At 48.2% G+C, this 23,410-nt stretch overlaps 1 protein-coding gene across 2 annotated transcripts in view; it reads left to right on the top strand.

Annotated features, from left to right (window-relative positions):
• Window positions 1-11,233: 11,233 nt before the first annotated feature.
• Window positions 11,234-23,410, top strand: part of TACC1 (transforming acidic coiled-coil containing protein 1) — a 150,939-nt gene continuing 138,762 nt past the window's right edge. Inside the window, exon 1 of one of the 2 annotated variants that reach the window (XM_073324732.1) lies at window positions 11,234-11,484. In XM_073324732.1, the coding sequence (XP_073180833.1) occupies window positions 11,261-11,484 (224 nt within the window). In that variant the 5' untranslated portion in view covers window positions 11,234-11,260. The remainder of the gene's footprint in view (window positions 11,485-23,410) is intronic. The other variant, XM_073324730.1, reaches the window with a different exon arrangement.

Genomic DNA, 23,410 nt, shown 5'->3' with positions numbered 1-23,410 from the left:
TAGAGCGATGACAGTTTGCACCAGCTGAGGATCTGGCCCCTGGGCAGAGGTACCTTGCCTTATACTCTGTCAGCTCTTTGTCATCCACTTTCCACACATGCTTGTTCCAGTAAAACCCTGTGGCACAAACATTTGCAGAAGACGAGCACCCGGGAGAACACAGGGATTAACCCAAGAGGATGCACTGACAGCCCAGATGGGGGGAGAGAATATTGGCTAAGGAACTCTGAGAACACTGAAAGCTGTAACAGTCTATGTACGGATAAAACCAAAGTGGAGAAGGACAGGAAGGGATGTTAGCAAGGGATGAGAGGGGATAGCCAGGGAAGATAACAGCCTGCAAGGAGAGAGGAGAAGGAGTCAATCCAGGAACAAACCCTGAGAGCATTGCAAGATCAAAATAAAAATGTCTTCCATAATGGAAGGGAATACTCAATAGGCTGAGAGCTTGTGGAGTAATGAGAGCACAGGCAACAGAGATGGGGAGGGAAAAAGGAGGTTGGGGTTGCTTCTTCTTGGTGTGTCCTCTGCACCCTGGAGGACGTTCCAGGTGGTGTCTGCCCTGGAATAGCTTGGCTAACCCAGACCACAGGCTGCCTGGGTTTGAGTCTAGTGATGGTTTATTGTGTTTAAATGCCAAAGAAGATGAGTTCTAATGTCTCAATCTTGGAACAGGCTCTCCTTTCTTTTGCCCTGACTCATTCCCCCCGCCCCAGGTGTTTTTTTTTTTTTGTGGGGCTGGAGTCCTTAGAACTTGTGCCCTTGATTGATTTGTATGGAATTCTGCAGGCTGGGTGTTAAGGAGTGTTTGCATAAGTTATCACCTCGCCATCTCTCACACCCAGAGGGGCTGGGAGCTCAGGAAAACTTGGAGCTCAAAGTATGGCCTGTTCTTCCAACACACCAGAAAAAACACATCTCCCCTAACTAGTGAAGTGACGGGGTTAGCAGGTTTGGCTGCTCATAAATCAAGAATTACCATAACAATCACCCCATATGGTACACTGTTCCATGCTCCCAGAGAGCAGCGCCGAGGAGAAAAAGTCTGAATCACTCAACTAAAGCCACCTTCTTGACCCAAAAAAGGGGCTTCTTCTTCTACTTTTCCTGGACTGTAAGCTCCTGGGGACAGAGACTGGGTCTTCGTATGCCCCTGTGCTGCAGCCAGCATAATGGGGCCCTGATCCTGGCTGGTGCCTCCAGGCACTACCGCAGCATCAACGTCAAACAACAGTAGTCATGGTTCGGAGGCTTCCTTAGGGACGTGACCTTCTGAATGGGGCATCCACGGTCCCGCATCCTCCCCTCCATATTATTCAGAGGGCGGTGGAAGGGGATAAGAAGGCATCTGGAGTAAATTTGGCTTCATTTCATTCATATTAAAAATAAATAAATAAATAAAAATCTTCCTTAACTACTGTGAAGCATTTGAATTGCGACAGGAAACGTGAGCCAGACAAGCATGAAAGAGCCCCGTCAAAACAATGTCAAACTCCACTGCCAAAGCACTCTTAAAATTATTCTGCAGGGCATCACCTTACATTGTCAGGGCATCAGAACGGCCATACTGGGTCTGACCAATGGTCCATCTAGCCCAGTATCCTGTCTTCCGACAGTGGCCAATGCTGGGTGCTTCAGAGGGAATGAACAGAACAGGGCATCATCAAGTGATCTGTCTCCTGTCATCCACTTCCAGCTTCTGGTAGTGAGAGGCTAGGGGCATTCAGAGCATGGGGTTGCATCCCCAACCATCTGGACTCATAGCCATTGATGAACCTATGCTTTATGAACTTATCTAATTCTTTTTTGAACCCAGTTATATTTTTGGCCTTCACAACATCCCCTGGCAATGAGTTCCGCAGATTGACTCTGTGTTGTGTGAAGAAGTACTTCCTTTTGTTGGTTTTAAACCTGGTGCCTATTAATTTCATTGCGTGACCCCCTGGTTCTTGTGTTATGTGAACAAGCTGACAGTAATCCCCTTTTCTGTCTATAGACGGTACAATTTTATGAACCGTAGATCATTAATCTGGGTTTCTCTAGACAGAACCATGCACTAAAAATCCCTTCCCTATTCTTAGGGCATGATGGTGTCCTGAATCACTGAGTGTCTGTCAACATGTACTGAGGAACCCGTTCTCCAGAGCACGTCATCCTGTGTTTGGAGCTCCTTGTGGCTCCCGAGCACCCTGTATTTCTGGAGTAGGGTAGCCTGTGTCTCATAGGGACATCCTGGGTCTCGGAGTCCAGTTCCCTGCTACCACAGACAACCCCATCATTTAATTCCATTTATAAATTTATCTCTAGAGCACCTTGTGTGTTCAGAGCTCCCTGTGGCTTGAGTGCACCCATATTTATAGACATGCTTCTTGTTTCCTTTGTCCCTGTCTCACGCAGAGATGGAATGCAGAATGCACCCCAGGCTTATCCCGGGGTGATCCGTGCGCTCCAGCTGCTCCACCTCCCTCTCCCACCTCATGGGAAGCATCTCCCGGAAGAGCACAAAGAACTAGGTGGTTAACCTGCCGTGGCTATTCTTTCTGCCCTTCTCCCCCTTGGGGAGCCTTTCACTACCTCTGCTGCTGACAGTGCATCCGGATCGCTCCTGGACTCCGCGTGCAGCCAAGTGACCATTTAACATATAGAAGTTGTATTCTATGACTGTCTCTGCTGGACCATTAAATGGGCCCTCTCACTCTCCCTTCCAAAGCCTCATGACAAGAGCAATCCCAGTCACAACCTGGCTGCTTATTCTGGGAGGAAAGCTTTTCCAACCGGGATGCATTTGGATCCCTTCCCTTTCCAGACCTTTTAGGATGTCCATGGAACAGCCAAGCCCTATGTGAGTGGTGGTCCAACCTGCAGAGTCACGGAGCAGCAATCAGCTGAGTGCTGAGATGTGGCTGGGCCTTACATTCCATGCACACTGTAACCCAGCCATTGTGACCGGATACAGAACACGCAAACTGTATCATCATGCTGAGGCCGAGGAAGACAAACAAAGATCCCAGCCTCCTGGCCGTCACCGTTCCTCTGGCTCATCTGATGAAGCAGAATCCCAAAACGCAGGAATGTGCTTTTGATGGTCCTCAGCCCTTCATGATCTGCCATCTTTCCTCTGGATCGTTTGTTTGTTTTTAACCACCATGTACCAAGCCAGCCCATAAACACACTGTTTAACAGAGGGCTGAACTCTGAGTTTCCTGTTGGGGAAGCCATGAGAACATCGTAAATCCTTCTGAAAATGATTTTTTTTTTTTTTCTTCATGGTCACATCTTGATGGCTTTGAGCTTTGGATCAGTCTCTTGGCTCACTGCCTGCAGCATGCTGATGCCATATGTTAGAGTGAAATAACAAGGGTAGTCCAGTCTCATGCTCTAGACATAAGCTGATGGCACACCTCAAGAATCAGGAAGAAACTGAATTTCATAACTGGCAAAGAAGTGTGTTAAAAGCAGGTGCGATTTGCTTTCCCCTGAAGCATCAGCATCGTTCTGGAAGTAGGATTTTAGTTTTCATGGGCTATGGGTCTGATCTGGTTGGGCAATTCTTCTGTAAATAACACTGGGGACCAATGGGGTTAGCCCTATGCAGATGAAAAAGGGGTAGAGAGGGCATAGTGTGACTGGGGAGGTCAGTGCCTGACTATGGCTCGCACCAGGGGAGGCATAGCAGCTTGCTGGACATGGGAGACAGAGTGTTACACCTTTCCCCAGGGTGACAGAGCTGCCCCTACAGCATCTGCTTCCAGGACTCCCCAGGACTGTACCCCCCAGTTGGTCCTCTTTCTTTACAATAATCCTTATTTTTGTCTGGTGTATTCAATCATTTGGAAGCCATTAGACTCTATGCAAAAGGCCTGACTTTGGTTAACTTGGAGTAACTTAAACAATACACAAAGTCATGCCACTGCACCCCACCTGATATCCCCTCTGTATCCCAGGGCCCAAGGGATGACTATCAACAAGAGAAATGCAGACCATGGCTGGCTGCTCTAAGGCAACCCCTGGAAGATGTAAGTGATCTTCTGAGTGAGGGAACCGGAAGCCTTCAGGTGGGCTGCACAAAAGGCTGGTTCACCATCACTTGCAATCACTTTGAAACGCAAGGTAAATTAAAACCCAGGCCCCGCTTCCCTGCTGAGAAGGGGTTTCAGGGCTTAGTCTGTTATCATCATCAGAGGAGACTCAGTCCAGATTCCAGTGGCCAATCTAGTTAAGAGGCATGCAGGGTGCTACACACAATGGCTCATCGGAGGAGCTCCATCATCCCACATGTAGGAGGGGCCTGCTTGGGTCCTGGGTAATTGGAAGCTCGCTTTCACAATGCCGACTCCACTCAGACACCAATATGGTGTTACCCTTTTGGACCAGAGCAGCCCCTCACAGTTTGGGGCCCTGTGGGCGTTCCACCTGGGAGAAGAAATTGACAATGGAGTCTGGGGTTTTCTTTGATGTAATCTTGTTTATTTACAAGGAATTTATGAAGTCCTGTTACTCTGAGCACAGTAGGAATCAAACAGCAGAAAGCAATTCCTTTGTTGGCTGTTCAAGCCTGCCTCTCCAGCCAACACTTGTACCCAAAAAGATTTTTTCCCTTAGCTTTATCTCAGGATCACATCATTTGCTTCCAGGCTGCATCTGCTTGGCTTTCCGTTCTGCGCTTCTGTCCCTGCATTTCTCTGCTTGTGTCTCTCTCTCAGCCCTCTAGTCAAACAATACCCAGTGGAACCTTCTGCCACAGGACACTATTTTCTGAGTGGGTTTGTGTACTCATTCTTAGGTGAAAGCTTGTGGTTAATTTACCTTAAATGAAGGTGGTGATGAAGCTTATAACAATATTTTTTAGAGGTGGGTAGATACGTGAGGGGACCTCATCAAACAAAGGGCACTGAAAGCTGAAAAAATGGTACCAGGCTTTGTCTCCCTGCCAGTGGGTAAATGCAGTCTAGTGAGTGGGTAGAGGGGACCGGGAGTCCAGGCCTGTGCTCAACTCTGCTCACTGTGTAGTTGTTTGGAGCCAAATTTTCCGAAGTGCCCACTCCTTCTGGGCGCCTTAGCTTATAGGTGTCCAACCTGAAACATATGGAGCTGGATTTGCAGAGCTGCTGGGCAACTCCCTCCCCAGGGCCATCAGCCAGAATTCAGAGTGTGCAAAACTTCTAGAAATCAGGCCACAGCATCTCAAGTTAGATGCCCACAAACTCAGGCACCCCAAATCTGACCTTACCATCTAGGCCTCCAGTGCCCTGTGAAGTGGGGATTGCACCGATTCTTACCCAGCTCACCTGGGGGCTCATGATGTTGAAAGCACATTGGGCTCCTTCGGGTGCTGTAGAAGTGCAAAGCATCACGATTGTTGTTATGCCTTAGTATCATACCAGTCAAGGGTAACAAAATGGCTTTTATTTGCAAAGAACAGTGAAGGAGCCATGAGGGAATGCAGGGCAAGCAAGGCCCTGTGATCAATGGGTGATCAACACCTGTGATCAATGGGTGTCCATCTCACAGCAGGAGGGGGCTTACAGGTCTGCACTTAGAAAAGGCCATGCTAGCAATTGTTCAAAGCGCTGCCCCTCTGGCAGCTAATGTGAGTGACAGCTTTTAAGTGCTGGGTTTGCCAAATGAAAATGATTCACGGGGATCTGCTGGGTAGAGCTGAGGGTCGTTGTTCCTTGCACTTTGTATAGACATGCAGGTGCAATCAGAGAGGTCATTTTTCAACTTTCTCCCCCAGCCTCTACCTTCATGCTGATCTATTGGGCTAAAAAATCCATAGCACAAAGGCTGCCTTAGCTCAGGCCCTGTTCCTGCCCGGAGCAAGAAGCAAGTGCCATTTCCCCCTTGGCATTTCCACTGTACTTTACAGCCACCCTGGCTTCTGACACACTTCTCATGGTAGAGAGGTTTCAGAGTAGCAGCCACGTTAGTCTGTATTTGCAAAAAGAAAAGGAGGACTTGATAAGAATTCTCCATCATTATTACCCAGATGAGCTGTGGAAAGCCCCTAAGTGTGCCTTGCCTCTGCAGCGAGGTGGTGTGGAACAAAGGGCTGTTGGTTTAGAGAAAGCCAAGTGGCAGTGTGGCAGAGATCCTTTGGGATGCAGCAAAGGTCAATCAGACGAACACAAGTGGGCTACCTGCCCCTCTGCTCCAGCCACCTTGTTGGCCGGGCCCTTTTCTTTTTCCCCATACCTGTTCCAGCCCAGGCACATAAACAAGATCGCTGCCCAGGTCGGATTGAAAATTCCCAGGACTCGGCTCTCTTGGACCGCAGCATGAGGCCACAGCAGAGTGACTGCAATAATCTGAAACGGCTTCTCCTCACTCAGTTTCTACATAAGAAAGGGCACTGTTTACCCTGAGGCATGAATTTAAACCAATTTACAGGACACCTACAAGGCAGCCAGGCATGTAACCTGCAGCTTGGGTAGACGTATCCACCCTAACTTTAAACTAGCTCCTTCAAAGCAGCAAGGCGCAAGTCCCCTGAGTACACACTGTCCTCACTGCTCGTGTGAGTGAGCTAGCTCTACTGAAGCTAATGCAGGTGCATCTACACAAACTGCAGATTGAACACACGTGCACGCCCACATGCCATTGCAGCTCAGTCACAGCCGTCATTAAACTGGTGGAAAGCCCCGTGTGTGTGGACGCTGAGTCTGGTATGAAAGCCACTTGTTTTAGTTGAGCTGAGGTCAGCTTGGAATGGGTTTAAGCAAAACCAGAGCAAGCTGCTCCCACATGGAAACCAGAGTGTTTACACTAGGGTTTGTCCTGGTTTAATATGGACATAAAAGCAGTCAGATAAGGCCCATGATCAGTGCGCAGGCTGGCTATGTATCTGCAGAGCTCGCAGTGTGAGATGGATGGTTTATGACTGGGGCTGGTGTTTTGTTTTGTTTTCTTGCTTGTAAATTCAAAAAGTTTCAAAAGTACATGAAACACATTTTTCACTTATAAATTAAAGAGAAATACACGTTCTGCTCAATCCCAGGAAGTGTGATATAAATCAGCCTTGCACCACTGCTGCCTGCCTGCCTCGGCAATGAATTCTGGGTGACGGGTTCCTCCGCCAAGATGAATGGAATGAGGGGTACTTTATTCAGAAAAGATGAGGGTTATGAAAGATGTTTTATATGGCAATAGCCCTGAGATGAAGTATTACACCATGGCGGGAGTCAGTAAATGATGGCTGTAGAATCCAGCTTTGATGATTTCAGGGGTATCTGCAAGTGTGTATTTAAAAAGTATGTTCCCTCTAATCTGCCTAGCCTGTACATGTGCTACCTAGACAATAGGGTTTCTAAAGGAGAAGGAAATTAATGTGGAAGAACTCAAATTTTAATAGAAATTTATTAGGTTCAAGGTCATGCTAAAATTATGTTAACATAACACTTCCCTAAACACGGTAATCTAGGGCCTGCTATTTCACTGGTTAACCTGAGACCCAACTAAATCCCAAATTGTACATTTCAGGCCTTTTTTCCAGCCCCCAATAACCCATTTACCCTTTCTGGGCTCACTGCTTCTTTGTCCTCCCTGAGCTCAAGCTGTGCCCATTCTCCCCTCAGGCGGGGTAACCATTTCTTTACCCTGGGGATGCCCGGTTGAAGGAGGCCCTTCCTCCCTCGCTGGAAGTTCCCATCCCAGGACCCCTAGGCTATGTCTACACTGCAGTTAGGCACCCACCTGCAGCCTGTGCACCCACCTTGCAGGACTCTAGAGCCCAGGATCCAGCCCAAGCCCGAATGTCTACCCTGCAATTAACCAGCCCCTTAGCCTGAGCTTTGTGAGCCCACGTCAGCTGGTGCAGGCCAGCCAAGGATTTTTAATTGCAGTGTAGACATACACTGGGCCTCCAGCCCACACCACTGCACTGCTTATAACTTTTCCTTCTTGCTGTCACCTCCCAGATTCCTTCACTGTCCTGCCTTTTCCTACCACTCCCTTTTCTGGGCTCCAGGTCCTTCCCTTTAGCCCTGAGCCTCCAGCAGGACTGGCTGGCAGTCTCCCCCTGACTCAAACAGTTGCATGCCTGCCTGTTGTCTGAGAACCAGGTGACCCACAGACCATCACTGGCCACCCATCAGCTAGGAGGCGAATAACTACACGTAGGTGGGGATGAGCCCAGCTCCCTCCAGGAAGCCACCCACCTTGTCACACAGTCCTCGAGGTTAGACTCTTCAGAATGGCTCAGCACCCACAACTGGGACCCGATTTTCAAAAGAACTCTGTGTGAGTTCTGGAAGCTGAGATCTTCTGAATCTATCCCTGACCAATGTCTCCTGTCTCCCTAGTCTATATGTTGTCTAGCTAGACTGTAAGATCTTTGGGACAGGGAGTTTGTTTCTGTATCTGTCAGCAAAATGCTGAACAAACTGCTGATGCTTTACAAAAAGTAAGGATAAAAATTTATACCACACAGTGGTTCTCCTAAAGATTCCTTAGGCACCTATCATCATGGTATGTGATTGCCAATGGAGGACAGTTAATGTTAGTTCTCGTTAAACAGCACCCAGATATTGCCATAAGCCACCCCAGTGTCTTATGGGTGTCATGGTTCTTTTCCTGACTCTTGCGCCATTATTAGAAACAATTATTAGAAATAATTATTAGAAACAGAAATATATGACACTGAGCTGGTTCTGGTAGCGCATGGAATATTTGTAAGAAATGAAAAACGACTCCAGTTTCAAGGGCTTTTAGCTGTTCGTTATAAACTCCAAAGCCCTGCCATTTTCATGGAAAATTTTGTTCCGGTGTACAGGGTTTTGGTTTGTTTTTTCAAAAAAGCAAATCTGGGCTCATTTTCCAATTTTCCATTGAAATTGGGCTGCTTTTCAAGCAAAGCAGGGCCTCTTTCCAAGTGAACATGGTGACTATTGGCCTGTTTTCCAAGAAAATAAAGGCTTTTGCCTCAAAAATATCCCAGAAGTTTGGTTTTGAGTGTGCAAACTGCCATTTCCTTGAAATTGGAGGAACAAGAGGGTGAAAATTCTCATCCAGAATTCTGCAAAATAAAATTGTGAGGGCATGTGGCTTTTATTTCCAAGCAAGATGGCCACCCCAGGAGCTGGCGGAGAGCTGCTACGTCCAATTAAACTTGTTCTGCAAAAGACAGGTTTCACCGTTAATTTCTGGGTTTGAATGTGTCTTCCCCTGAGAACAGCTGGAGTGTTGGACTGGGTAAGTGGGACCAGGTGACCTCAAAGAAGGTGCATTTGGGGACCTACACAAATTGATCTTTTCCCTTCAAACACAACTTTTCAATGTTAAGTTTAGCTGAAGACGTAGCTCTGACTGTCGGTTCAATATCCTTGGTTATTTCCTTCCCAGGACAGCTGAGCAGAGGGGACTCTTGCTGAGTATCCAGGTCCATCTGCCTCCCTGAGCCAGACTGTTGCACATCTCTTTGCACTAGCAGTGTGTTAATTTCAGTGCTGAGCAGGGGGTTATTCTTGCTGTTGTAGCATCTCAGAAGATTTTGATCAAGTGGGCCATAAAGCGGGGCTGCAGCAGGGAGAATACCGTGGTACTTTACTGTTGTCCAAGTTTAAAGCACAGTCCTGAAATGAAACCCTTCATAAAGAGATAGGAATGGCCAGTGAGTGTCATCTTCACCATCCGGAGTGTGTTTCCCCTGCATAACTCCGGACTCTATGAAACCCTGGAGTCAGCCCTCGCTCCCAGTGCAGTCCTTTTGAAACTGCCAGCAGTGAACTAAGTGGGAAAGCAGAGATGGAGTGTGCTGTCTCCAGATCTCACTGGCAGTGCTGAGCCATGGCCCCCATTCTGCCAGCAGCTGTTATAGAACGTGCTTTAAGGGGAACCTTTTGTACAGTAATTTTCTTCCTACTAAAACCATTAGAGAAACAACAGTTGAAAGCTGAGGGGCTGTTTCTACCTTAATTCCAGCAGATCCACCCTTCCCTGCACGGGCCCAGTGCTGCCCAGCTATTGGGCCATTGGAAGAGAGCTGGAAGCCCAGAACATCATCAGCTGAGAGAGGGGTTGAGAGGGCTAAATCTTTTGTTCTCTGCCTGGTGCTGGGCTGCAAGGGAGCTGAGCACCGTGAACACTGAGTACGAACAGTCTTTCCTTGTCGCTGACTTCTCAGCAGCCCCAGAGACCAGTGCAAACTGAGTGCAAATCAGAATGGTAGTAACAGTCTGAAAGTTTCTGCACGGATTCACTAGTTTCTCTATGCCAGCAAGTTCTTTGAGATAGCAACCAGTTCTGAAACCTTGCTCCTACTGCAGCCAATGAGAGGTTTGTTATAGACGGCCATATGAGTCGGACCAGCCCTAGAATGATCGGGACACAACTGTAGAGAGGAAGAAAGGTAAATACAGGAAGAGAGTCACTAACTAGATTTTTGGAGATTAAAATAGTTAAATTTGGGGGAATTGTAGGAGTGGAAGGGACCTCAAGAGGTCATCTAGTCCAGTCCCCAGCATTCGAGGCAGGACTATGTAATAACTAGATCATGCCTGACAGGTGTTTGTCTAACTTGTTCTTAAAAACCTCCAATGATGGAGATTCCACAGCCTCCCTAGGCAATTTATTCCAGTGCTTAACCCCCCTGACAGTTAGGAAGTTTTTGGTAGCATTTTACATGTTCACTTTGCACTGGTGTAAACGAATGTGTGTAAGGCAATGGGGATTCGGGCCATTCATGATTTACTCAGTTAGATGGATGCAGTTTTCATCATAGCTATGGATGGTATCGCAGCTTTTCATCAATGGGGGAGACTGCTGAGCTGTGGTTGCCAGGTCTAAGTTCTGTCCCCAGGCTGCAAGACCCACTGTAGGATCTGTGGACCTTGCTACCTGAGGAAAGGGAATGTCCATTCAGTACGTCTGAAGGTACAATCCTTCCTTTTCTTCGCAGACCTGAGAGTGGGGGCTGTTATTCACTGCAAATCCACCGCCCCCTGCAGCAGGCTCCTTTATCCGTTTAGCCTTTGTCATCATTAGTGTAAATAATTAGATACATTTCTGCTCAAACAGGAACTTTCCAGTTCACAGTCCATCTGTTCCTTCCACCTGACCCTGTAATTAAATCACCGTTTGAGGTACGTGTGACATCATAGCCCGTTGCTATGGTCCTGTGTGCTTTGCCAGGCCGGGATGCTGTGAGGAAGTTGCCTGCTTCTGCGTAAATCCAAACCTGTTCATCTGACCGGCTGTTTATAAGGGAAAGGGAAATGGCAGATCAGTGAGGGCTGGCTGGCTGGCTGGACAGCACTGGGCCTCCATGCCTGGGGAGGTGGCGCTTTTAATAAAACGGGACAGGGGTTTTAAAGTGCTACACATTGCAGAGAAAAGACGCTCACTAAAGGAGGGGGAGAGGAGGAGAGCTGTGCCACCTCCTCGCCATCAAAATCAGCCCAACTCCCTGCTTCTCCTGGCAGTGGGGAATCGCTGCCTTCTGAGCCCAGCAGTCGACTTTACGTACAACAGGCAGGCTGCAGGAACCAGGTACAGTCTGTTTGGTGAAGCTGCAACTGCCCTTTAGAAATCCTAAGGATCAGGAGGAGTTTGTTACTGAGTACTGCAGGGAATAGCACCAATGCAAAGCACCAGGCAGGGAGAGATCAATACGGGAAGGATACATAGATATTATTTCTACTCCCGTAGCATGAGTCCTACTCATGGACCCAGACTCCATCCACAGGACAAAACGACAGCCCCTGCTCCAAAGAGCTTCCAGTCTCAGTCAAGAGACAACAGCCAGATACAGCAGACAGGGGAGATGGTGAGACAATAGTGCTCAGCATGGTACATAGAACGGAGGGTTCTAACACTGAGTCTTTCCCCTGAAAGTTTTTGTTTTGTAACCACCTGTTTTTATGGATTTCAGGCACCCAGGTGCTTGAGAGATGAGCGTCTGATATAAAAACCTTGTGTTAATTCAGGAATTAAACAAATGAATCAGTGCTGTGAATCACGGCTACCAAACAGCCATCCCAGAGGACTACCCAGGTGCCCTGTGCTCCAGTCTGAGCAGGGAGTATTGCAAAGCTGCACTGCCCCAGGGTCCTGGCAAAGGCTGCACAGTTTGGTCTCTGCCTCCCTCTGGGCTGTGTGGGAAGTAAGCCCACTGTACCAGCCAGCAGCACTGCCGAGCACGGCTGTGGGGGCAGGGCCAAGGGAGCACTTGCTCCTCATCCACTTGCATGGGTTGGGGGAGTGGCAGCCCAAAGCGGGTAGCCTGCCTGAGGGAGTAAGAGGATCTTTACACCTTGTTATTTCCCCGTGAGGTTGCAGGGGCAGGCTCACTGCTGAGCCCATAGTAAGCTATCCTTGTGCAGTGTTTCCATATGCTGTTCTACCCAAGGGGAGCTGTGTTTCATTGGAGGGGGGAAGTGCTCTTTGACTACACTGGTCCTTCGTGCATCAATTTCAGTGTGTAAAGTCCTTTGGGACCCTGTATTTGTGTAATAAGATTCAAAATGTAGGGCTGGAAGGTCATCTAGTCCAGCACCTCCTGTAACCCTAGACCATCCTGACAGGTGTCTGTCTAACCTGTTCTTAAAACCTCCAATGAGGTGGATTGCACATGCCCCCTGGGTAACATGTTCCAGGGCTTAATTATCCTTGGAGTTAGAAAGTTTTCCCTAATATCTATGATTGTACTTAGCTGTGTATTGCGTGGGCGGATCCCCACTGAAAGGCCTTTGCCAGACTCTCCAGACTACACTTTGCACCCAAAATGTTCTTTCCCTATATTTGCCGTCTCATCACATTAGCAGAGTCGGGGGCAGATCCGCGTTTCGTGTAAATGGTCATAGCTCCATTGACGTTAATGAAGTGGTGCTGCCCAAAGCCAGTTTACACCAGCTATGTGCACAGGCAGGTGTTTCTGACACCCCCAGCCCAGCATCTGACGAACGGTCTGCGACTCAGTGCAGCCAATAGGGTGTGGTGGTAGGAACCACCCAGAACACAACTTCTTGTTGTTGTCAGGGTATTGCACACAACCCATTGGCAGTCAGTCTGCGTTGCTGCCTGTCCTCTGTTCAGATGCATTCACCTTTCTTGGTGGCCTCAGAAAAGGATTGGACATTTCTATGGGTATGGGAATATCCAAAGGATTATAATTAAATAACAAAGAGAGGGGAGGGGGCACCAACCCTCCGGCTTGAGGCCATGCACCATCCACAGGAAGGAATTTCCCCTGGAGCCAGGTTGTCTCATAATTCCAGGGTGTCTTGCCCTTTCTCCGCAGTCACTGTCAGAGCCTTTTACTGCTTTAGATGGACCTCATGTCTGACCCATTATGACAATTCCTATGTTCCATCAACTACTTGCCTTCCCTCAAAGCTGTCCTCACAGATGCTGCTTCCATGTAACAGCCATCACCATGGAGTAGCGGCTACTGCCACGTGGTGTGTAACTGTGGGCTGCCTTCAGCTGGGGTTGGCCATGGGTGGAACTTTGTAGGGTCAGCTTCAGGAAGTTTGGCCTCCCAGTCTCTCCAGCCAACAACACAGATTTGCCATAGCTTAGGACAACTGCTAAAACCAAAGCAAACCAAAACCCCCACTCTTCTTTCTCAGCTAAGGTCCTGGAATGTCAGAGCATGACTAATCTACAGGAGAAATCCAAAGTTTTGTCAGGCCGCGAGGAGAAATTGACAGCAAAAGTACTGGTCTGACAGGAAAAGCAAAGCCCGGCTGCATTTCAATGTGCTATTAATAATGGGCTGCTGCAGAAAGCACTTTGGCAAGTGGCAGCAGTTTTGAATTATGATGAAAACTACTGATAATAACAACCACCTGACTAAAACCCACCCCCCCAGCTCTCCTTCTTACAGACCTCTTCTGAGCTCATGTATTGCTGAGGAGGCTGGAGCTTTTGGACGGATATTTGCCAGGCCTCCTGACTGCAGGATTATTGCATCAGGGTCAGCAGCTAGGAGAGGGTCCCCAGGCTTTGCATGACTGCGGTGCTGCAGTGGCATCTTGCCAGGTGCCTAAGGGGTGCGTGTAAAATGCAATAAATAGAGCAGGTTGCAGGCAGAGCTCATGGAGCATGCGATGGGGCCTGGCCACTCAACTCAGCTGCAGCATCATAGGCTGTGACACGGAGAGCTTGATTCTTCTCCTCAGGCCGTGTCTACTGTACGGGGATGATGGCGGCACAGCTACGGGGGTATAGCTGCACCGGCATAACCCCGTAGTGTCGATGCGGCCTTCAGTGACGGAAGGGTTTTTCCATCGCTCTAGGGACACCACCTCCCCAGGTGACGGTAGCTGGGTGACAGGAGCAGTCTTCCATCCACCTAGCTGCGTCTACACTGGGGGTGAGTTCAGCATAGCCACAGTGCTGGGGGGAGGGGGTAGATTTAAGTATTAAGTGTAGACAAGGCCTCAGATAGTCATTTAGGGGTATATAAAGTGCCTCTGATTCTCCACTGCACCCCATGGAATCATTTATGCCAGTGCAAAGCCAGCAGAAAGCACTACCAGACCAGAAGGGTGGCATTTATCTTCTCTGCACTCCCTTTGAATGCGCCAGGGTGCAAAGCAGTGAAGAACCATGCCTGCAGTCTGCACTTTGGCCGTTCTGAGCTAGGGCTCCCCATAGCGCAGGTCCGTCTATCCTCTTCTCTTCCAGGATCTTTAACTTGTCTTTTCATTCACTCCCATTCCAGCCATTGTTCGGTGCGAGGGCTGTAAAAAGGAAAAGCAGAAATCTCCCTGCAACCAGTATTTATTTGTGGCTCTCACGATTCTGGAAAAGATTTATAGTAAAGGAAAGAATTTGGCAGGCAGGCATCTGTAATGAGGACTAAATGCTTTGCTGATTCTTAACAGAATGAAAACTGAAGCACTGGCAGGAAAGCGTCTGCTATGCAAGCCCGGTAACTTACTAGTTAGAAAGATTGCACCAAAAAGAGATGGAACATACAAAGACTAGCAATGGTTTTTAACTTACATTATTTACAAATAAATTTTGTGCTGTTGAAAGGTGCCAAATTGACAGTCCTGGGGTCAGTCATATCTGTCTGTCTGTCTGTCTATCTGTCATTGAGGTACTTATATGACCCCTACTAACATAGTATCTGAGTTCCTCTAATGCTCTGATATATCCATAATCCACCCGCTGGCTGGGTGAAGTTCCTAATTGGAAAGTCCTATGTAAAATTTCTATAAGCCATATTTTCAGTCTGGCTTGGCTCTTGGTCTCCGTATCATGGTATGGATGGAGGCCCTAACCTGGTCACTAGTCAACAGGGGGTTAGCTCCAGTTCACTTCCCTCTCCCCAGCACAGCTGCTTAGGAAAATCCTTGAGACTATAAGCTACTGGGGTTTCATAGGCAGGAAATTCCTGCTTGGGAGACGGAATGGGGGTAGTTTTAGGGCATGAAATATCCACCTCTGACACACCAATGTGCAGTAGAACTATGATGTGCTGTCCCAAATGCTGAGCCTTCTTGATGGTTTTCAGGAGAATTGGGCAAACTGAACATGTAAGTCAAAGCAGATCTGAGTGCAGTCCCTCATCCTCCTCGAAGAGCCCTGGGAACCTTTATTGTTTTAATAAAAAGTTTACTTACTTGGATTTTCTCTGAGGAGTCCTGAAAGCACAAGACAAGTCACAGCAGCTCCCTTCAGGCCCAAAGTTCCCCTGTGAAGCAGGAGTTAAAAGAAATTCAAGTCTTATTGAAATTTACAGTCACTCTGTTTTCTCAGTGAAGCATTTAAAGTGGGAAAGATTCCACTGCAAATCAAGGGGCTCTGGAACTAATGAGAAACATTAATAAAGTTCCCCACAATCATGCTACACCAAGGCCCCAAAGAGACAGTTTCAGAGACAGTCTAATTAAATACAACACACACACAGCTCCCAGGCTCTTGTTTTCCTTCAATACAACTGAAAAGCACTGCATACTTGGGAAGGAATTGTTTTAGTCAAAGCGAGAGATTGTCTGTTCTGAGAACCTTGACATCTGAGAGAGACAATGAAGTTCCCACAAATGAGTGAAAAAACACAGTGTGGGAAGGGGAGAATGGAACACCATGGAAGGGGCTGGGTACAGCACTCTCAGACTCAGTCTACCAAAGTTCAGTATCCAGCAGCCAGTTAGCTACTTGACCTCTGATTCCGCATCGCCCTCCACCTTGTGCAGTCATTTCCGGCTGTGCAAAGTGGGTGGGAAGGACTAACTAATTTTATTTCACACCCACTTTGCAGGGTGTAAACGACAACACAAGGTAGGAGGAGAATCAGGCCACAGGGGCTATGCAGGCATAGCTCCCTGGTGGAGGGAGACACAGTGTGTGGCAACAGAAATTCTTCTGTTGATGTAGTAATACCAAGGTTAGCTAAGTTGCCAGAATCAGCATCCCTGCATGGACACAGGTTTTTGTCAGCCCTAGGTGGGGGGATTTTTTCACACTCGCCTCTGACATTGCTGTGCCAGCATAACTTTGTAGTGTAGGTCGGGCCTCAGGTGCTTTAGCACCGTGACTGTGCAGCAAATGGAGCAGCCGTTCTGCGCTCCGCACCAGCCCCGCAGCCTCGGACATTAAACCCTGTTTGTTTCGAGACCGGGTCAGTCTGCTCCCGGCCATGTCTACGCTGCGGCACAGTGACAGCAGGGCAGCGATGCTGCTGTAGCGCCTGGCGCAGAGCTTCCTACAGTGACAGAAGGGGGCTTTAGGTGGAATGAAACAATCCGCCTCCCAGAGCAGGGTCAACAGAAGAATTCTGCTGTCGACCTAGGCACGTCGACACCAGGGTTAGGCTGGCTTAACTACAGCACTCAAGGGTGCATCCTCGCTATGCCGACCTAACTTTTAAGTCTAGGCCAGGCATCAGTTCCAACAGCGTAACTCCCCAGTAACTCCACTGCAGTCAACGGAGCGTGTCCAGATGCACGTAGCTGTATCTGAGATCAGAATCTGGCCTGGAAAGTGGGCTGGGACTCTACAGTTATTCCCCTTTCCATTTAAATCGTGCCCTGGGGAAAATGCTTTGTGCTCTGGGGACATGGGGTGTGAGTTCTCGCTGACCCAGACATTCAAATCAGAAGAATCAAAACAAAAAACCACACACTCACACTCATACACACTCACGCACACTTATTTGCTTCTGCCAGATCACAGGACAACTGTGTGAAGGAACATAAGAGCATTAGAATGGCCAAACTGGGTCAGACCAGTGATCCATCTAGCCCAGTATCTTGTCTTCAGATGGGAGAATGAACAGAATAAGGCAATTTGTAGGGTGATCCTATTCCGAGTCAGCCAGTTCCAGATTCTGGCAGTCAAAAGTTTAGGGACACTCAGAGCATGGGGTTGTAACCCTGACCTTCTTGGCTAATAGCCATTAATGGAGCTATTCTACATTAACTTATCTAATCCTTTTTTGAACCCAGTTATACTTTTGGCCATCTCAACATCCCCTGGCAATGAGTTCCACAGGTTTGACTGTGCAGTGTGTGAAGAAGTACTTCCTTCTGTTTGTTTTAAACCTGCTGCCTATTAATTTCATTGAGTGACCCCTGGTTCTTGTCTTATGGGAAGGGGTAAATAACGCTTACTTTCTCTACATCATCTATGATTTTATAGACCTCTATCATAGCCCCCTTCAGTCATCTCTCTTCCAAGCTGAAGAGTTCCAGTCTTTTTCATCTCTCCTCATAGGGAAGCGGTTCCATACCCTTAATCATTTTTGTTGCCCTTCTGTGTACTTTTTCCAATTCTAATATATCTTTTTTGGGACAGAGCAACCAGAACCACGTGCAGTATTCAAGGTGTGAGCGTACCATGTATTTATATAGTGGCATGATATTTTCTGTCTTATTGTCTATCCTTTTCCAAATGGTTCTCAACATTCTGTTCGCTTTTTTGATGCTGCACATTGAGTGGATGTTTTCAGAGAACTATCCACATGGCCTCCCAGATCTCTTTCTTGAGTGGTAACCGCTAATTTAGATCCCATCATTTTGTATGTATAGTTGGGATTATGTTTGCCAATGTGCATTACTTTGCATTTATCAACATTGAATATCTTCTGCCATTTTCTTGCCCAGTCACCCAGTTTTGTAAAATCCCTTTGGAACTCTTCACAACTTTGGACTTAACTATCTTGAATAATTTTGTATCATCTGCAAACTTTGCCACCCCTTTTTTTAGATCATTTATGAACATGTTGAACAGCACTGGTCCCAGTACAGATCCTTGGGGAACTGCACTATTTACCTCTCTGAAAACTGACTATTTATTCCTAGCTTTTGTTTCCTTTTAACCAGTTACTGATCCATGAGAGGTTCTTCCCTCTTGCCCCAGGACTGCTTACTTTGCCTAAGAGCCTATGAGGACCATAAGCTGCTTGCACCGAATGCACACATATGCCACCTGCCCACAAGGCAGGTAATCACAGAGGCTGCATTCAGTGCAATAAACTGCTGCTGGACTCTGCCTGCATTCTTCTTACTCTTGCTAGGTTTGGGGTTGTTTTTGGCCTAAGTTTACAGAATGTTTATTAGGTGTATCTGGCTGTCACGCTTCCTCTCTGAACTCCCTCACAAACTCCCCTGTTAGCTGCTCCTGTTTGCTAGCTCCTCTGGTTGCTTAGGAGCTGGCTTTTCAAACCCCTGTTCTCCCTGAGTTAGCCCCACCTCCTCGTCAAGGGAGCCTAAAGGGAACGCCACGATTGTCACCAGAGTGCTATTAAATAGTATTTTATGAGATCAGGACCAATTGCTTTGCAGTGCCCAAGCCAGGGCCCCGTCAAACCGGATATTAACCCAGCTCCCCATAACGTTAATGCCTGGAAGTTGCTTTGCAAGATATGAGAGCAGGATGGGTGGTAACGATATCCCAGGACAGCATTGCATCCAGTCTGATCAGCCTGCGTTAGGGGTTACACTGAAATGTCCCCTGAGGGCAGGTTATCCCATCATCACTACGGTGGCATTTCTTGCACCTGCCTCTGAAACAGCTGGCACTGGCCACAGTGACAGCCAGGCTACTGGACAAGATGGAGCCCTAGTCTGATCCAGTCTGGTGGTTCCTGCTGGGAAGTGGATCAGCCACAGAACAATAGCACTAAAGTCGCCATAAGTATCCTCTAACCCTTGAAGTAGGATGAAGCCCAGGCAAGCAACACCCCAAAAAATCCTTCAAGGTCATCTTCAAATGGTCAGAAGAGAATAAACACTATCAACAAGTCTGCAGAAAGCAACCTGAAGGCCTCCCTGCCAGGAACCCCAGCACACTGGTCTGAAGAGAAACCAAGCGAAGTTCGGAGGTGGAGGCTGATGGATGAGCTATTGGACTAGAGCGGCAGAGTCTCCATAAACACTGCTCCAGTCAGCCAAACTTCACCATTTCCCCTTTCAATTTCCTCCAGCGGAATTAAGACAAAATCAGTCCTGGCAGATGATTTGGTGCAACAATAACCTGCACTGGTGAGTAGGAACCTGGACTGTTTCTGTTGTTGTTAAAGGGGGGGGTTAGATAAAACCTTCCATGACTATTCTTGCTTTGATATATTTGAAATCCTCTGCATCCCCTTAACAGTTAGTCCTCTGAGGGGCAGAATGAGGTGTCTCCGCCATGTAAGTCCCATTTAAACTCTCCAAATTGGGATTAGATGGGACACAAGTAGTGTACAGGCCTTGGGATAGCCCCTCTGCACAGGGGCAAATGTTAGCTGTTTCCCTTTTCTAGACCAAATGCCCCCCCTGCCATTAGGATAAGAAGATTCCACATCAGCAAGCAAACAGTAGACACAAATGGGTCAGAGCCGGCCTGGGAATAAGAGTTCACAATTCCCATTGTGAGCACTGGCACCTGCCAATACCAGAGATAAGATTGTGCATCTGGGTTGGTGTTTGTTGTGTAGACGTGCGGGCGACGTGGCTTGCGTGGATGGCGGTTGAAGCCTGCAGTAGTTGACTGTGGGCCGAGCTCGCACAGACGCTGCTTTCAAGTGTTAGTTCCTGATTCCAGATGGCAGGAAATGGTGGGAAGTCCGCACCCTGGCTGGTCCTGAGGAAAACGCACTTCAGCTTTCGTTTGGCAGCAGCAACATTCAAACCGGCTAGAGCCGGAGAGTCACAGCAAGCCTGCGCTTATCAAGGCAAAGCCATGCTGTCAACAGGCCTGGAACGTCTGCATGTGGCTGCCTTGGGGTGAAGGCGAGAGCCAGGCTATGATGAGGAGGACATGGCCGCAGCACAGACGATAGGAAATGACATATGAAGCCATGCTTGGGGCAGCTTGTCAGTCCTGAAGCCCTTTATCCTCTGAATAAGGACAGCCAGGGCAGCAACAGTGCAAGCCCCCCTTGCACTGCTCCACTACACCAACATGAAGGGACCACCACAAGGGGTACAAGGGGAGCCCAGTGTCAATGGCCCATCCTCACCCTCTGTCAACCAGACCCCTTCTCTGGAGAGATTCGGCCAGGAAACTGCAGTGAGGCCGGGACGGGGAAGGGTTAGGGGATGATCCCCACGGCCTCAGATCCCGTCTCATCGTTTGCACTTGTGCAGAGGGTGGAAAGGTGATGTGTCACAAGGGGAGTGTTTTGTGCAGGGCAGTGGAGAATCAGGCCCATTGGCTCCAGAGCCGTGTGCAAAGGAGCCCCGGGGGACTGCAGCATAAGGCTCTCAGGTAACTTCCAAAAGGGCCTAAGTGACTCATGTGACTGAGTCCCCCTGACTTGCAGTGGGACCCAGGCACATTGCCGTCTGTCCGGGCTACTTTCCAGCGTAGATTTTCAAAGGCACAAATGGCTCTAACTGTTGTTGACTTTCAAGTGCCATTTGTGCCTTTGAAAATCAGCCCCTCCTCCCTTCCCTCGCAGCCTTGATTCCTTTTCTGAGGCCAAGAGAGCTCATTAATTTCTCCCTATCACAGTGCACTTCCCCCGCAGATGGAGAATCTGTTCCACTCACGTGCTGGCCCTGGTCCACCACTCACTTGCACCATGGCTGGCGAACAGGAGTGGCTAATGGGAGTTTTGCGAGGGAGTTTTGACGGGGAGTGTGTGTGTGTGTGGGGGGGGAGATACACTTAACATTCTTTAAATGTTAAAGCCCAAAACACCCCCTGATAAAAATAAAACAACAACAAAGGAACGAGCTTCAGGAGTATAAAAAGAATGCAGGCAGAAGTCCAGCAACAGAGTGGGGACTACCCAGTTTATTGCACCCAAGGCAGCATGTCTGATTACCTGTCCTATGCACAGGTGGTGTATGTGTGCATTCGGTGCAAGGAGCTCCTGGCCCTCAGAGACCGGGTACGGGCTTTGGAGACCAGCGTAGCTGAGCTGGAGGAGCTGAGGGAGACAGAGAGGTACCTAGATGAGACTTTCCGGGACGCAGTAGAATGGTCCCACCCCCAGTCTGACAGTCTCTGTGCTGTTGAGGAGGATGAAAGCCTCAGGGAAGGAGAACATCCAACTGGAGTAGAGGGAAATGATCCCATAGTTGGGACCCTCCTTCCAGATTATCTCGTGGTATCCTCTTGCACTGAAGATACCTCTCTGGGGGAGGGAACTCCAGTTATTAGGAAAAGACAGGTAATAATTATAGGGGATTCAATCATTAGAAACATAGATTGTCAGGCTTGATGGGGAGAACCACCTGGTGACTAGCCTGCCTGGTGCAGAGGTTGCGGATCTCTCGAGACATCTAGATAGACTTATGTGTAGTGGTGGGGAGGAGCCAGGGGTCGTGGTACGTGTAGGTACCAATGACGTAGGGAAGGATAGGAGAGAGGTCCTGGAGGCCCAATTTAGCCTACTAGGTAGGAGATTGAAGTCCAGGACCTCCATAGCAGCATGAGAATCTCTCAGAGATTCTCTGATTCTCATTCGCTACCATCTTCCTGATGGAATCGGGACTGAGTATCATATGCATGGCCAACTCTTCAATCTTCGATGTCTCCAAACAAAATCTAAGATCACGAGGCTTGGCATCACTGACCGTCCATATGCAGATGACGGTATCATTCTTGCACACAAACAGGCCGACCTGCAAAGCACCCTAAATCTTTTTGCAGATACCTATCACAACCTGGGTCTCTCTCTCAACATCGGGAAAACCAAGGTACTCTACCAGCCCTCAACTGCACAAACTACTCTTCATACTCCACAAATCACCATCAGCGGAGAACCCCTGGAAAATGTGGACCATTTCCCATACCTTAGCAGCCACCTCTCCCAAACAGCCAGCCCTGACACAGAAATTGAATACCATATCCGCTGCACCAGCATATCTTTTGGAAGACTACTCAAACAAGCCTTCAGTGATAGGGATCTACAAACAAGTACCAAGATCTTGGTTTACAAGGCAGTTGTCATCCCCACCCTTCTCTATGGGTGTGAGACCTGGGTAACCTACAGATGTCATCTCAAGTGGCTGGAGTGGTTCCAGCAGAGCTGCCTCAGGAGGATTCTCAGGATCAGCTGGGAAGCCAGACACACTAACACCAGCGTTCTCTCTGCAGCCAACATCAGCAGTACAGAAGCACAGGTCATGAAACACCAACTCTGCTGGGCTGGCCACTGTGTACATATGCCTGACACTCGCCTCCCAAAGCAAGTACTCTTCTCTCCATTAAGTAAGGGAAGAAGGGCTCGCGGAGGGCAGTGGAAGTGTTTCAAAGACATATTGAAAGTACATCTTAAAAAGGGAGGCATCAATCCAACAGACGGGGAGGACTCGGCGCGGAACAGAACACGGTGGCACCACACCATACACCAAGCCACACCTCACTTTGAGGAGAACAGACGTACTCATGAGACAGAGATGCAACAAAGGAGAAAAGAAAGGGCACAATACTCCAGCCAACAACTATGTCTTCTCCAAGATTACACATGTCACTTCTGTGGAAAAATCTGCAGGGCAAGAATTGGGCTCCTCAGCCACTTAAAAACTCACCAGTGAACCCCCTTGGCAGACATCATCCTCGCATCGAGGGATAGCCAAAGAAGAAAAAAAAGACTTAGATTTTCAGAAAGCCTTTGACAAGGTCCCTCACCAAAGGCTCTTAAGCAAAGTAAGCAGACATGGGCTAAGAGGAAAGGTTCTCTCGTGGTTTGGTAACTGATTAAAAGACAGGAAACAAAAGGTAGGAATAAATGGTCAGTTTTATAATGGAGAGAGGTAAATAGTGGGTCCCCCAGGGGTTTGTACTGGGACTAGTCCTATTCAACATATTCATAAATGATCTGGAAAAAGGGGTAAACAGTGAGGTGGCAAGATTTGCAGATATTACAAAATTTCTAAAGATAGTTAAGTCCCAGGCAGACTGTATGTGAAATCAGGGAGAATGGGATCTGTGATATCTGCACTGAAGAGGGCCTTTAGCTATGTGGCCTATTTATTCTTCCAGACATCCTTGTCCAGGAAATCAAAGCAGTACCACCTTATTCTTC

Source organism: Lepidochelys kempii, chromosome 26 (genome assembly GCF_965140265.1).
Source record: "Lepidochelys kempii isolate rLepKem1 chromosome 26, rLepKem1.hap2, whole genome shotgun sequence".
NCBI classification, from domain to species: Eukaryota; Metazoa; Chordata; order Testudines; family Cheloniidae; genus Lepidochelys; species Lepidochelys kempii.
The sequence above is the reverse complement of the archived record's forward strand: the minus strand, read 5'-3'. Positions and strand labels throughout refer to the sequence as shown.